The sequence below is a fragment of the Amia ocellicauda genome, chromosome 6 (assembly GCF_036373705.1).
Source record: "Amia ocellicauda isolate fAmiCal2 chromosome 6, fAmiCal2.hap1, whole genome shotgun sequence".
In the NCBI taxonomy this organism is placed as follows: domain Eukaryota; kingdom Metazoa; phylum Chordata; class Actinopteri; order Amiiformes; family Amiidae; genus Amia; species Amia ocellicauda.
This window is the reverse complement of record NC_089855.1, coordinates 31,380,783-31,397,937: the sequence shown is the minus strand read 5'-3', so window position 1 is coordinate 31,397,937 and position 17,155 is coordinate 31,380,783. Positions and strand designations below refer to the sequence as shown.

At 37.1% G+C, this 17,155-nt stretch overlaps 1 protein-coding gene across 1 annotated transcript; it reads right to left on the bottom strand.

Annotated features, from left to right (window-relative positions):
• Window positions 1-3,611: 3,611 nt before the first annotated feature.
• Window positions 3,612-15,466, bottom strand: LOC136751349 (uncharacterized). Its single transcript, XM_066706897.1, has 6 exons — window positions 15,241-15,466; window positions 13,322-13,633; window positions 11,827-11,853; window positions 11,505-11,607; window positions 11,133-11,184; window positions 3,612-4,358 (listed from the first exon to the last, which is right to left on the bottom strand). The coding sequence occupies exons 1-6, from the start codon at window positions 15,326-15,328 to the stop codon at window positions 4,293-4,295; spliced, it is 648 nt and encodes a 215-aa protein (XP_066562994.1). The 5' UTR covers window positions 15,329-15,466; the 3' UTR covers window positions 3,612-4,292.
• Window positions 15,467-17,155: the final 1,689 nt, after the last annotated feature.

Sequence of the window (17,155 nt, the reverse complement as noted above, 5' to 3'; positions counted from 1 at the left end):
TCTGTATTTTGATAGATAATTCGATGCATTGCAAGTGTAAGTCCTCTTGGATAAATTAATTAATATGAAGTTTAATTATCTGCATTTGCACAGCTACATTTCAGATATGAGTGCTATTGGTACTCAGATATGGCAGGATTTGTTGGGAATTCCCTTAGATTACTTAAAAGCATCATGCATAACTGTGATGAAAACATGACAACAAATGTCCATATTTCTATCCCCATATCTGCCTCGGCCTGCTGGTGAATCCTTTCTTAATGCTGCTATAAAGAATATGGAATTGAAATAATTGATGGATAAAGCAGCTATACTGTCCCTTACCTTCATCAGAGCCACTGTGCAGCAGCTGTATCTTTAGTCTGCAGCCTCCATGTTGTCTCGTTACCTCAATTCTTACTCGAAGCACTGTGGTTGGTGTTCAGGTGTCGTCTGTTTCTGTTGCATTGTCTCTCTTAGGCTGAATGAATAAGCTTCTAAAAATACTACCTATTACTGCAAACTAAAAAATAAAGCATTGTGCACAATACCTCTAAAGTCAAAATAAAACTTGTAACTTGAATGTGATGTGCATGCTATGGCTCTTAACTTATAATATGAAATCAGTAATATGTAATGTTTAAGTTTCAATCTGGGGTTTAGACCCTTCAACCTTTCTGGAGTTGACAAACACTTTACCGCACCATGATCCTAATATATAAATATGATTTGTTTGTATTTTCTTTCTATTTGTTAATTATTGCGAAACCTACAGCATTGTATACAGTGCATGAGGTTCATTAATGCATTTCAAAAAGAGGCAGGGTGCAGTGTCTTCTGCTGTGGTTGTTGTTATGCGACCTTTCCGTTGTGTAGGTGCTGGTTTCACACTTATTTAGGTAATTTTGCTAAATAGGAGTCCCGACAGGATGCTGTGGTTTTCAGTTAATTGGAACCTGTTGTACAGTGTAGATGTAAATTCTGATATAACACAATGTGGTATGACTGGGGAGGGTGGCAGGAGGCAGGGGGGATTGCATACTGCTGTTTGTCTCAGCTGCTTGACACAACAGAAGCTGAAATGTTGTTTTTAATGTCACAGCAGTGGGACTGGCGTGCTTCGCTCTGATCTTTAACCACACGTCAACCCTCGGCTGAGCAATACCTTGGCTATTACAGATAATTAAGTGCACAGTGCACAGTGTCTGATTTATGCCTTTGCCTTTCTTTGATGGTTGTGGTTAGCTTTCCATCATCTATATATGCAGGTAATTGACACAGAGATAACACACAGAAACTGTCACTCACAAGAGACAGAATTTCCATTGAAATAAAGGTTATAATCAGCATTTATCACCTTATTTAACCAGACGTTATTCATTTAGATGAATTTGGTCCGGAAATATGTTTTGTATGTTTATTTTTGCACAATAGTTTTATGCTTTATTTTTATAACAATAAAATATCAGGGGGACAGATTATACTGGTTCTAAAATCTTTACCATTATAATAATATTAATGGAGTTTTAAAATGAAGTTCAACTTGCCCAACTTCCTTACTCAGCATAAGTAACCAGTAACAGCTATCCCAGCATGCATTGCTTTGTAACACCACCTTGCAGCAGCTCCTTGGCACATTTCACCCAGTGGGAGTCAGGGTGGGGGATAAATGGGGGTTGGGGGTCTGATGGCCTGATTCTCATGACCAAGTCCTCGATCCCTTAGTCAAGCGAGTCTAAGCCAAACTAAACTCCATTTACCTTTACAGGGGTGTCAAACTCAAGGCCCGCGACAGCTTGTGAATGAGGAAATTCCCATCAGCCATTGCGAATGTCATTGGCACGAGGTAAGGTTTTAACAGCCAATCACAGGCTGAGTTACTGTCCGCGCTCCTGTTCTTTCAGGCGTCTGCAATAAACTCAACTCAAACTGTCCAAGTTCAAAAGGTCAAAAACAGAGAGCGATGCTGCAGAGAGTTACATCATATCCCAAGAAATTGCCAAAACGTCAAGGTGTTTCTCTGAGGGTGCTTTTTTAAAGAACTGTATGCTTAAAACCAGTGATGTAGTGTGTCCAGACAAAAAGCATTTGTTTGCAAATGTCAGTCTCTCACGAAATACCGTCGCCTAGAGAGTAGATGATTTGGCTGCTAATCTCAAAGAACAGCTAGCCCACAAAGTAAGTCATTTCATTGCATAATCGCCTGCTGTTGACGAGGGACTGGCATAACAGACACAGCCCAGTTATCTGTTTTTATCCGGGGGGTAAATTCAGATCTAAATGTTACTGAAGAGCTTTTGGATGTTGCAGCAATTCACAGCACCACCACAGTAAATTAGCAAATTGAGAGATGTGTGAACCGAATTAAGTTGCCATGGGAGAAATGAGTGGGTCTGAGCACAGAGGAGCGCCTTGCCAGTGTGGTGAGAAAACAGGTCTGCTTGCTAGGATGCAAAAAAAGCTACAGGAGGAAAATGGTCAGTGTCCCGGGACAATTTAACATTGCATTGTACACCAGGAAGTGTTGTATGGGAAGGTGCGTTTTGCCTGATCACACACAAGTGCGCTGGCTGAGTCGGTATGGGGCGACAAATGTAGAACAGCGCACGCTTTTTTTCGTGTGTTTTTCACACATTTAACTTAAACCTTTTTTAAACCCTAAACTGTGTTTGAAAAATAAATATTTATCGTTGGATTAAATATTTAACTAAATCCTAAATCTCTGAGTCACAAAATATATAGTTTTAAAATAAATATAAATGTTAAATATAAATGAGCATCTTAACACCATAAACGTTAAGATACAGGGCAGTAAACAGGTCATAACAGAGATGTATGACAGTGTGGAAGCATTTCAGCTTAAATTGGGAGAAGCAAATGCAGCAAGGAAACCTTTTCCATTTCCCGACTTGCCAAGCAAATCTCTAATCTCTCACAAACATCACTATTCCCAGCGCTGGATTCATTGCAAAACTGAGCTTGTTGTGTAATGAATAATCCTACATGTTTAAAGATTAAGTATAATTATAACGAATTAATTTCAATTTAGAGTGTTGCGAATTTTGTTGAAACGTTAGTGAATTATAAATAGGGATGAGCAAATATTGATGCGGCCCTCCAATGAAACTTGAAATGATCCCCGTGGTAAAATTGAGTTTGACACCCCTGCTTTACTACAAACGTCTATTGGTGTTGTCTGAACTCCTGATTTATTAGTGCTAGTTATACACAGGAAACAATGAACTACTGTTGGAAGTTGTGGTCTACACCCCGATTAGAAATATGTATCAAAAATGTCTTTTGGATCCTTCGAGAACCTCCTCTATGTAAGAGTGTCTAATTGTGATTCAGCTCTTTCTTTTTGCATACATCATAACTCGTTTCCTTTTCTGTGTTCTGCAGTTTGCAGTTGTATCTGTGCATCACAATAGTTCTGTGCAAGGTTGTCAAAGCATGTTAAAGTGGGGAAGCACTGCCAGATGAAGAAGATAAAGCTATGGTTCTATTTCTCCATTTTCAAGAGCTTCCTTTACTAAAGTGGTATTTGAAAAGCCTCTGTGTGTTCAGTTAACAGTCATCTATTGCAGCCACAATGAAAGTTTAACACGTTCCACACTCGGCACAACATTAGGTATCTCTTAATAATGACAGGACTTTATTAACAATGCGTTAATGCATTTTTGTCAACACACTGGTAAAATAAAACATACAAAAACATGGTTTAACAGAATAACTGTAACCTTTAATTATTAGATAGCACAACACTTGCTCAGTATTAATTTGTATGATGAACTTGATGCAAAGACTGTTTGCTAGACATGTCTTTCGTCAGAGATAACTTAATAACCACAGATACTTCTGACACAAATAATAACTGTCAGTTGCAATGTAATGCACGGCAGCTCAAGGTCTCAGGTTTTCAAACAATAACAAAAAAAGCCGGAGAATGCAGACAGAAGCACCAAAGTTCATGTGTCTGGTGCAACATCATTCATGAACCCTAATCTGGAAAGTTCAGTATCTGCACAATGCTACTGATGTGTGATACAATGAGAACAAATTAACCACAAGAAGCAACATTTGCAGAGGACAGACTCATGACATTTAAATTATACAAATGTGTAACAAAAATGTAGCATACGTGAACTTTGTTGGTAAGATTTAAAAAAAAAACCCGTCCCTCTCCCTATATTTAATTACAGATATAGAATAATTTCCCAAGTCTACATTTTCCACAGGTAATAGAAAAGTGTTGCATGTGATTTGCATTCTCTCCTTGTCAGTTTGTATTGGGCAACACACATCACCTTTATTTAATAGTCATAGATTGCATTCTTCTTTTCTATGTATATGGAATATGGTTCACAGTCTTGTAGTTCCTGGAAAACAATGCATATTTTTTGGTTTAGTTCTTTTTTCACCTGTTGTCTGTAAAATAAAACACTGGATTGAGTTACACAGGTTTAGACCAAGGGCTTCCCATTACATGAGTTAACAGCCATACCATTAGCAATACCACATAGAAACTGGACTGGGGGTCGGATTAAATCAAAACTTTGACCCACCCGCTAATAGCAAACTGCAAAGCTGTACATAATAGCAGTTACATTTCTGATTAGAAGAAAGTTTAATCTTACTTAAAATGATGCCTCAACTGAGTACAGTTCTGTAGTTTTCTGTTAGCGGGTGGGTCAAAGTTTTAATTTAATCCCAGCCTGGAATATCAAACACTATGTAGCCAATAATGTTCCATTTGTGCAACTTGAACATTTTAAGGTTTATAGCTACACTGCCTGGGCTTATTTGTTCACATCACTAGCCATATTTACAGTTTTAAAAAAATACATTTTTTTTTTACAGGAGAACATATGGTTGTGAAACAAGTAACAAAAGAACAGTGATAAGCCAAGCCATTCCTTGAAGATACTAATAAGTATAATTACATCAATGGTGTCCAATTTGTTTGAGTGCATGGAATGAGTGGTGGCTAGCGATCAAATGGGGTGTCTAAACAAATATGTGACCAAGGAAAGTAAGGTAATGTTCCCTGCAGTCTGTATATTGGCTATATAATGCTAATCTAGACTTATGCTGACTGTCTTCAAAAGTGTTTATTATAAATATAAGTTAATTATCGCACCAACAAATCAAATATGAGAATCCCAAAAATATAAAATATATTTTAAATTGAATATTTTAAACAAATTATTTTACTGATTTTAAAACATTGGTAGAACAATGATACTAAAATGCAAAACACTGGTAGGTCTGTAATTGATATCTAAGTTTGATCTATACTGTTACTGCACAGGTTTTACAACATCATTACTCTTATTCCTGATGATTTCTGTTATGTGATCTAGTGTCTGTAATTATAAGCTAGCATGTGTTTTATCAATTCTACATACAAATGTAATGTATTAGTGTTTAAAAGGTATATAGCATATATAGATATACCAAAATGTGGTATGGGTATCTAAAATATATTTTTATAGTTTGTCACATATGTGTAATATTTACAACACTAAATATGTATGGATAAGATATTTAAAACATATGTTTCTATATGCTATCAATTATTTGAGTCTCCTGTATTAGACGGAGTCAAACACATTGCACTACATGCTTTTCACTATAACTGACCCACTATGTTTACATTTACTGTCTTTCATATATTCGGATATTAATTTCTCTCACTCTATTTCCTGTGCCCATCACTACTATTTTTACTATAGGCCTACATATTTTTGGTATTTATCATGCAAATCATTCATTTTTATCTGGATCCAAATGAACACGTCATCACAATCACCTTCACTATTATCTTAAGGCTACTGGCTTGAATTGCAGTGGACTCCCAGGTGATGAAATTGATACATTGGTGATAAGTTGACTTTTACTGTACTTGAGCTTTGCCAGTATTTGACAAGAATGGGGAAACAATTAATTTAATTTTAAAATGGACACATGCCAGCACCAATGTTTCAGTAATTACACTATGTAACACAATTTTTGTTCCTGGGAAGTAAGTGTTATTTCCTAATTGCTTATGCCTCAAAAGTATAGAAAATGGCTATTATTCCCCACAAACTTTGCTTTTGTGACCAGGACAGTGATATTTTGAAATTGACCTATTTCCAATGAGAAAATGGGCGAATTTGTGTCTTTTCTTTCACATAAAGTGGGTGGTCAGTTTAGTTATTATTGAAGTTATTTGTAATACAAATCAATACAAATGTAAAGTGAAATTAATATTTTAAAGCACAAACATTTCATTTTATTTTCCTTTAGTTTACTGATCCTGTCTGGAAATGATAATACCTTAGTAAGGAAAAATAAAAACATCAAGACCTTGCAGTTCTCATGCGTTTCTGTACAGCCTTAACAGTGTCAATGCTGAGAATTCATACAACTATCTAACTAACTAGACAGACACCCTGCATTGGCGCCGCTGTAATGTGACATTGTGCTGTCCGGTCGGCTCTGGAGGATCTGTGTCAAGGGGTTCAGATCAGAGAGGGGCTGTAAATGTACGGGCCGCATTCCTCGCAGCTTTTCAGGCGGCTCTCCACAGAGGCCGGAGCTTTTTTTTTTTTTTTTTTCTTACCTGGACTCTCCTCCCCCACCGATTTCTCCCCAGCGCGGTCAGATCAGCTCTTTTTAGCAAAACATTGGATGACTCAGAGTGTACAGGAGTCAAGGAGGTCATTAAAACAATACTTCTTTAATTTGTATACAGGGACACATCGAACAGGTTGATGTGCATAGCTTTTGACTTTTTAACTACTTTACTTATTTTGAACGTTATTTGGGGTACAAGTTGTACAGTAAAGCGAAATCAGATTTAGCAGAGAGAGACACAAGCTGGTAAGAACATGTTTTGTACAAAATAAGAATCAGAGAGGTATCTATTTATGAAATGCTTCAATATTGTTAATAACATACACATGGTGGGAAGGATGGAAATGATGCTACATCAACTCAATGTATAGAATATTAATCTGAATTGCGCTGATGCTGTTTCTGCTCACGTTTCAAAGATAATCAGTGAACTTTTGGCCAGGTGACTGAGAATCTGCGATGCGTTTTAAACCCTAAATTCTTAAGCTATATGCTGTTAGGTCCTAGCTGTTGATTTGACAGATCTGTTCAGGGTGATACTGTGTCTGTCTGTCAGTCTGTCACTATGTGTAAACATAAAAAACAGCTTTATGTTATCACCAGACTACATACAGTTAAAAGGAATGCCACATGGCTAAACTTGGCTCTTGAAACAGAGCAGGACATTAAGAGGCTTCTGGATATACATGAGTTTAGACCCCACCCCAACCCATACAGCGCCGCTTAAACTCCTCTTGAGGAGCCCTATGTGTAATAAAAATAATAAAATCGATATATGCAATAAGCCCACAAAGTATTTTGAATATAACGTATAGACTATTTCTGTTTGCTATGTGTGCTTTGTTACAACCGGAATTGACTTTGATATAGAAAATACATTTTATATTGCACTGATGTTGCAAGTTGCCCTGGATAAGGGTGTCTGCCGAAAAATAATAATAATGATAATAATAATAATAATGCATTTCACAAATTTCAACGTTTGTAGCGAAATAGTCAACTCTATCACATCAGTATGTCATGTATTTCAGTACACTGTGCATGTTTCAACACAATTGTACATTACTTAGATACAGACAATGAGTCTCATAAAGCAGTTTGCAAAACTAGTGAAATACATCTGGTGTCTCACATATCTGTACAATATCACTTAATTTCAAAAATGGTTTAAAACCATAAAAAGGAAGACTTAAAATCAGACACCCAGATAAGAACTTCATAGAATGTATACAGAATATCATTGAGAGATGTTACGTTACTCAGACAGGGTAGAAGTGTCTGACCGCTGGATTTGTACAGGATTTCTGGTGATAAATTCTCAGTCATTAGGGGGTCTGTTTTGTGTTGTTGCCGCTACTGCAAACCCCCACCGTGGTGCTGAGAGCAGGACGTGCTGCTTGTGAAGCCCCTCCACTGCAGTGTGATCCTGTCAGGGCATCAGTGGAATGACTGTGTAAACTGTTTCGGTGAAGCAAATTCTTAATAAAACGTTCAAATATTCGACTGTGTCGGTTTGGTCTTTATAACTCACCCTGTTATTATGGTTATTGACTTATTTATGTATGTATTTATTTATTTACCGTTTTTCTCAATTTCTAGCCAATCTCTCTTTTTCTGTGCCTGATTGTTTTGGGTTAACCCTATCTCACTACAGACCTGCTGGATTCATGCATGATCCGGTGTGACTCTAGTGTGACTGTGTCTCCCTGCGCTTGTCTTTCGCTGTCGTCTCTAAGGTTGCTGCTCCCTCTGGCCTCTGTCTGTATTGTGTTTATGTGCTGCTGGGTCGGTCTCACTCCCTGAGATGCTGAGACTGGAGATTATTTTTCTAGAAAAATTAATGAATGATACATATTTAATGTCTAAAGTTACTTTAGTATTTTATATTTAAATTTTTCTTAACATCATGGGGTGCATTCTTTATTTCTGTAAGAAAGTTACTACTATAAGGCTTCTGTTTGACCGTGGAGAGTTATCTAACTAACAAAGACAGCTGAGCTCAGTTAAATGTCGGTTATATACTGTATTTCTTAAGTTAAATAAGTGTGGTTTAGTTTCATTTACTTACTGTCGTTATTAAAATTGTGTTTTTGTTCTTTATGTCTGTAAGAATGTTACTAGTTGGTTGTACTGAAGTCTGTTCAAATGTCTTACTGTCAATACAACCAAGACCATTAAAGTCTTCAGACTGCACCCCCAAGCTATTGTAATGTGTAAATTATATAAATATACATACACACATATTGTGTATTTACTTTTTGAATGGATTACATTAGATATTTATTTAAAATAATTTGATGTTTTGTTACTAATATTATTACAAATGCTGCTTTTATTGAGTTTTATTGGAATTTCACAGTTTCTAGATATATATTCTATGGTTCTTCTAAGGATTTCTTAAGTTAACTTAGTAACGTTACATTTCATTTACATCACCGGGTGTTGTGAATACACACACAAACATTTAAAACATTATATTTGTATTTATTCAAGCTTTACATTTACCTTTTCTTTAAATAACACGTTTGATATATTCTACAATACTGGAAAATATAGGTCTTGGGTAGGAGTGGTATTTACTGATATTATGTTGATTACTGAAAGTTCCAATTACATTTTCTGTTTTACATTTCTTTTACTTTTGTGCATATTCAGGATTTTCTAAAGTTTAGACCATTTAGCCTGACTTATCATTCTTTAGCTCTGTATGTAAAAGTTGCAATCTAGTACAAATCTGTGCAAAGTGGAGGAAGGGCTGAATCTTATTAGGATCTGAAAAAGGAAAAGAAAAGAAACCTGGGGCCGTGATCTCCAGCTTGCACTCGGTATATATGTAAACACACACACACACACGCACACACACACACACAGATACCCCTCTGTAAGAATGATACTACTTAAATGTACTGAAGGCTGTTCAAACTTCATATTGTCAAGCTATTCTAATGTGTAAATTATATAAATATACATAAACACATAGGTTTGTGCTGAGATCGTATTGAGTGTATTTACTTAATCTTAATGCATGAATGGATTATATTACATATTTATTTTAAATAATTTGATGTTTGGTTACTAATATTATTACAAATGCTGATTTTATTGAGTTGTATTGAAATTTCCCAGTTTCTACATATATAGTCTATGCTTCTTATATAACATATATATCCTATAACTCTTCTATATTTAAGGATTTCTTAACTTAGTAACGTTACATTTCATTTACATTGCACGCTGTTGTGAATACACACACACACACACACACACACACACACACACACCTTTAAAACTTCATAATTGTATTTATTCAAACTTTACATTGTATCTGTTCTTTAAATAATACGTTTGATATATTCTGAAATGCAAGAAAATATTGGTCTTGGGTTGGTGTAGTATTTACTGAGATTATGCTGATTACTGAAAGTTTGAATTTACATTTTCTGTATTACATTTCTTTTCATTTTGCTCATATTCAGGATTTTCTAAAGTTCAGTCCATCTTGTGTCTCTCAAGCTGTCCACAGCCCCCACCGCTTCTACAGATCGCTATCTCTCAACACATTCCATTATCCGGGGCTAGGGGGGCCATCGCCTCAAATGTAAACAGAGCCGCTTCTCAAATTGAAAACAGACCCCACCTGTCATCAGTGCCCTGTTAAATCTGCCCCAAAATATTTAAATTATACAAATTCTTCACCGATCCGAGGTTACTAAAGACGTAGACATCTCCTCGCCACCCCCACTAGCTCAAAAAGCTCCAGACCGACATAACCCTTGTCCATTTGAAAGAGGTAACAGCTTTGGCCCTGTTGAAGAGACAGCCTTGCGGATCTCGCTTAAGTAGAAGTATCTATGTTACTAAAGAATCGGGAGGGCTTTAATAGAACTCTTTTGGAGCTTCACTCACGTAGGGAAAAATAGCTATTCTACTAAATAAATCGGGAGGACTTAAATACAACTCTTTTGGAGCTTCACTATAATGGGGAAAAATATCTATGTTTTCTAAAGAATCTGAAGGGTATACATAGCGCTCTTTTGGAGCTTCACACGTATAGAGAAAAATAGCTATTATACTAAAGAATCAGTCTGGCTTAAAGACAAATCTTTTGGAGGGTTTGAAAAACAGTTGAAGACCCCCACCACCCTGCACATTCCTTCGGAACCCATCAATATGGTAATTATTCTGTGACGCGGTTCAAGCACCCCCCACCCCCTAGGAAGGACCCCCCCCCCCCCCCCCCGAGTTCAACTCAAGTTCAAGGTCAAAAGGTCAAATCCCCCTTAACCCCCCTAGGAAGGGGCCCCCCGAGTTCAACTCAAGTTCAGGTCAAAGGTCAAATCCCCCGCAGCCCCCCCTTCAGAAAAAGTGCCCTATATTACTACCAACACTACCCATGAACCAACAAAAGAAAAGAAAAAAATGTTACACGGTGTTGTAATAATAATAAATGTGACATTTACTGTATTTCATTCTGTTTATATGTGTGATTTAGGAAACATTTTGAAACCCTACGATCATCAAATGTTAATTACCTCTCCTCTGTTGAATCCAAAAGCTGTGGGGTCCAATGTTTGGTTATGGCGGCTTTGGGGTAGAAATGAAACAATTGTGGATCAATGAGGCAATGTGTAAATAATAATATCAAAATGCTAATAAACACACTCACTCACTATGGTTTCTTTGTAAAAGCCATTTGTAGAAATCTAAAGAAGTAGAAGATGCAAACCTTTCATCTTCTGATATAACACAAAATAACACTAGAAAAGACAAATCTTTAAAACAGAGTCCGCCATGTAATATTTTGTCCAGCAAAGGATCAACACTCCTTGATAGTTATCCTGATGATAACACACTTATACCCACACATTTATTAAATGACAACATATTAAATCTGAAATTCTTACCTTTTTTGAGCATTTAGATTCCTCATGAAAATAACAGATATCACCAAAGAAACTGTTATCAAACCAGTAATGCCCAATAAAATTATATATAATGCAGTTTGATCTGAAACAAAAGAAATAATTTTGTAGACAGCAGGTACCCAGAAAACATAATATTTTGATAAATTCACCTCATACTAATCTTACAATATGTGAGAAAGACATAACAATATAGAAAGACAATGTAGCCAGTGTGTTTAGTGTCTTCTTTTTCCTTTAACTGAAAATAATTGATGCTCAGTATAGCCAATAATGGGTTATTTAAATATCATAAATCTCTTACCCCTATCATCTTCAATGGTGTTGTTGACTGAAAAATGAAATGAAAAGCCATTATCACATTGTTCTTACCGAACAGATATCCAATATCTGGATGTTATAAATCGGTAATATGTACAATCGCAATACTTTTCAACAGGTTGTAGTCAGATTCTTGTACTTCTTACAGAGCTTTTAATTAACCCCATTCATTTATATATTTATTTTTGTGGAAGAATGATCAGTAATACATCTCTTTCGATTGAAAGGTATTGTTGTCTGAAAAAAAAAATTAGTAAAGTAATTATCACCTTGTTTATTATTACTATTATTATTAATAATAATATTATTATGAATACAACTTTTGTTCATTCTATAAGCCTTTGCATATCACCAGAAAATTATACTTACTGTTCACATACCATTTATACTTTTCAACAGGATGTAGTCTGATTGATTTGAAAAAAAATTAAATCACTATTTTGTTTTTGTGAAAGACATAATTTATATTTGTTTAATATAAAAAATGTATTCTCATAGCAGACTCGGAAGAGGAAGCTACACCGATCAGCTATAACATTATGGCCATCTGCCTAATATTGTGTAGGTCCCCCTTTTGCCGCCAAAACAGCCCTGACCCGTCAAGGCATGGACTCCACTAGACCTCTGAAAGTGTGCTGTGGTATCTGGCACCAAGACATTAGCAGCAGATCCTTTAAGTCCTGTAAGTTGCGAGGTTGGGCCTCCATGGATCGGACTTGTTTGTCCAGCACATCCCACAGATGCTCGATTGGATTGAGATATGAAAATTTGGAGGCCAAGTCAACACCTTGAACTCGTGAATCATCAGACCAGACCCCCTTCTTCCATTGCTCCGTGGTCCAGTTCTGATGCTCACTTGCCCATTGTAGGCACTTTCAGCAGTGGACAGGGGTCAGCATGGGCACCCTGACTGGTCTGCGGCTACGCAGCCCCATACGCAACAAACTGTGATGCACTGTGTGTTCTGACACCTTTCTATCAGAACCAGCATTCACTTTTCCAGCAATTTGAGCTACAGTAGCTCGTCTGTTGGATCGGACAACACGGGCCAGCCTTCACTCCCCACATGAGTCTTGGCCCCCCATGACCTTGTCGCCGGGTCACCGCTTTTCCTTCCTTGGACCACTTTTGATAGGTACTGACCACTGCAGACCGGAAACACCCCACAAGAGCTGCAGTTTTGGAGATGCTCTGACCCAGTCGTCTAGCCATCACAATTTGGCCCTTGTCAAAGTCGCTCAGATCCTTACGCTTGCCCATTTTTCCTGCTTCTAACACATCAACTTTGAGGACAAAATGTTCACTTGCTGCCTAATATATCCCACCCACTGACAGGTGCCATGATAACGAGATTATCAGGGTTATTCACTTCACCTGTCAGTGGTCATAATGGTATGGCTGATCGGTGTGTAGTGTGGGCTTGTAATTATTTAAATATTTTGTATGTGTATTTGGGATTTAGTTAATAACAGACTTACCCACAGCAATTACTTTAAAGTGCAGAAAATCCGTTCCACCAGTGTAAACTGTCTCACAGGAGTAATCCCCTGCATCAGTGTGTTCAAAGCGTGCTATATGGAGGACGGATCTGTCACCCACTCTCTGAATTGTTATCCGAGGGTCGTCACAAGTGCTGTTTGTATTGTTGTTATCAAATCGTAAAACCACCATACATTTACTCCCACTTGTCCTGTTTATCTTCCAGTTTTCATACAACACTGGATCAAATGTTTTGTTGGAGCAGTTGAAAGAAACATTATTCCCTACCTGGAGCTCTTTATAAAGGAATTCTGTAATTAAAGGAAAAGATTATTCAACCACAGAAATAGATGTCCTCCATTCCACATCATGGATGTCCCATACCTACTCAGGAACTGCAGAGGTCATTTTAAGGTTAGACACACTCTCTCTCACACACGCACAAACACACACACTATTTAAGTCATGCACAAATCAAGAGCAGAATTGAATGCATCTCCACATGCACCAAGTCATTATCATAAACCTTTTTAACAGTATGCAATAACAGGTTGTCACGTCCACAAGGATCAAAGGAAGGGATCCAAGTGCAGGCTAGAAGTTGAAGCAGATAATCCAATAAGGGCAAAACGAGAGAGAGAAAACAGAGACAGTCCAAGGTCAATTGATCAGGCGAACAGGCTCGTGGGGAGATCCAGAAGGGGTAAACGAGAGACGATAGCAAGAGATCAAAAAAATAAGGAGACGCAAACACGAAACAAGGCTCAGAATTGAGAGGACTTCTTGAGAAGGCTCAGAAGACTTCACGACAAATCTATGAAACAGAGGGGTTTATGTACTGTGAAGGAGAGAGGGTTTGAATGAGGTGAATGAAAGATTGACCAATGATAGGAGAGGAGGACAGAACAGGTGCACCTGGTAGGAAAGAATGTGGAAAGACTGGTTTGACTGGACAAAGGAAAGGAGAAGCACTAGACTAGTATTCGGGAGAGGGAGACCTCTGGTGGTGAACTGAGGTGGAAGCAGGGGAGACCGTGTCACAGGTGTATGCAGTTAAATGTGATTTTATAATTTCAGTTGTTCATGGAAATTAAGGCAAGGAAACAAAATATAGACATTGTTATACCGACTTTTTGTCTTCTGAGAATATGCAAATGGAATGTATTAATCTCCATCTCATGTTTATTTTGCAGCCTAACACCAAAGAAGAGGAGCAGTGACAACGTTTGTTTGAGTTTTGTATGAAGTCAATATCACTCCCTAATAAAAACACTGTTAATTGTAACTCTGTAAAACTTAATATAGTGAATTAATCATTCTGTGCCTGAGAACACTATCCATGGATACAGGCTAAATGTACCATCATTAACAATCCATAATTCACATTAACAATCTAAGAGTGTGCAAATAAGGCAGATTGATCTATCTATCTATCTATCTATCTATCTATCTATCTATCTATCTATCTATCTATCTATCTATCTATCTATCTATCTATGTATTTATTTATTTACATAGTACTTGGTTGTCTCCTTTATCCAAAATGACTCGCATCACAAAACAGAAGTGCATTTTAGTCTAAAAAAGAATTGTAAAAGGATCCTCAGTGCAGAAATAACAAGTGATTGACAAAAGCCCTTTTGTGTAGTCAGTGCATTCCCACACAGTGGGGGTTTGGAACACCTTGCACTCATCCTTTTACATTTAGAGCACCTCTCATCCTTTCATGTCATGTCATACTTATCTCCTCTGTTTCCACAGGTTCCACTGCTCTGTGCCTCGGCGGTGCTGCTCAGGGAGCTTCCTTTCTATGATGGATCTTTCCAGCATTTGAAAATGACCCCCCAAAAGATGAGGATGCATAGACAGACCATTGATCTCTTATAATTTTAGACTACAGATTAACAATCTCTCTTACCTTGAGTTTGAACATCCCACAGAAGCAGAAGCAGAAGGACCCCCACAGTGAACGCATTCCCTCGCATACTATTAGCCTGCAAAAACATTTATTTACATTTATTTTTACCGAGGTAAAGTCTACTGGTTTCTGGAAAAGAAGTCCATATTCTAATGTCTGCTCCTGTACTGGTAGTGATCAAGTGCACCAAGGTGTTATATCTTTGCTGAGCCAAGTAAAAATAAACCCGTGCTTACAGATGGCCAGAATATAATTCAAAAGGTCCTACAAGAGGAAGCTGTGGTTGACTCATCACGTCACTTGTAATTTTGTTAGTGTTATTAACATCTAAAGCTGTAAAGGCGCTTCACACATCAGCACACAACTAAAGTTTCTATTTAAGGTGAGAAGGTATTTTTCTCTGTGAATATAATGCAATATGCTTACCACTGAGATGCAGCTACAAATAAATTATCAGAACGAGAGAAATGCGTTTTATTTTATTAGATTTTTTTATGCAAGCATCGATAGTGCCCTATCATTTAAAAACAAATTCTGATTCAACTGATGTTTACTTTTTGTTTTTTGTTTTTGCTCCAAAATCTGGATAAGTTTTCCACTATCCATTCCCAGACTACTGTTCACAATGAAGGTGCATAATATACATGGCAAGACAATGCAGACAAGCTTGCCATTGTAACAATCGGTTTTAGCACAAACAACAGGAAACAGTATATTTTTATATCCAGAAGTGGTTTGCCGATTCGTTTTTTTTTAATGTTACGCAAAGTCTTTAAAGGTCAGCTGAATATTAGTTGTCTTTCCTTATTAGTGTAGAAGTATTTTTCGTTCACTAAAGCAGTCAGAGTTCAGAGTCAGGAAGCAACAGGTTATGTTATTACTTCGGAGAGACTATTGTTTGACTGGCATTTATACATATAGATTCACACAGTTTAGTAAAAAATAAAGAACATGCAGACCAAGCAGATTTTAACAGCAACAATGATAATATTTTTCTGCTTTTGATCTCCCTGCATTTGTTATTGGGTCAAAAAGTAATTATGTGTCTATTGCATAATTGAGCCTTGTGGATGCTACTGTGGTTTTATGTAGTTAAAAATAGACAAGCAGCCTGTCTGTGTAAAAAGGTTAATTGTGTACATGGGCTTGTTACAGGTGACTGTAGAAACAGTACAGTGATACATTTGCCACTTTGGACATGTTTTTCTTGCGTAATGGATTTATCACTCCCCTGGATGGAGCTGTGTGGGGAGAATACTAAGCATGGAGCTACGACCTGCACACGCTACACTTGCGAAGACAAAACAAAGTCATCTGTTTGTGAGATAATGATTAATGCAGTCTGGCTGTATTTTGGGATTGTACTCTGTACAGTCTGTAAAGCACAACAGTGGTCAGATCACAGGTGTCTTGGTAAGATTCCACTTCCTTACTATGGACATGGTGTAGTGTAAAGCACAATTAAACACATTACTGAATATAGGTTCTGCATTTTCATTTTACATTAGTATGAAGGTTATGTATTGCATTCTGGAATCTAATGACAGCATGCAGAAGTGTAGCTGAAAACATGCCTGTCTCACGGTCTGATTATCCCTGCCCCCCTGAAGCAACTCTCTAATCTCTCCCCCTCCTTCTCCCTATATAAGTATATGTGTGATGATCTATGTCTCTAGTCAAATCAAGAAAAAGGAATAGATATTGGTTAATGGATTTTTTTTCATGAAGCCTTTACTCATTTCTAAACTGCATAGGAAGAGGAAGGGAGATATATATATATTTAAGATATCCTGTTCAGATAACCTTTAAGGCAATATACAGCTGTTCATGCTTTTAGATTCTATCTAATATCTTACTGATCTCATACGATATTTTTCATCTTATTTTCCCTTCGAATGTTAACAGGCCCAAACCA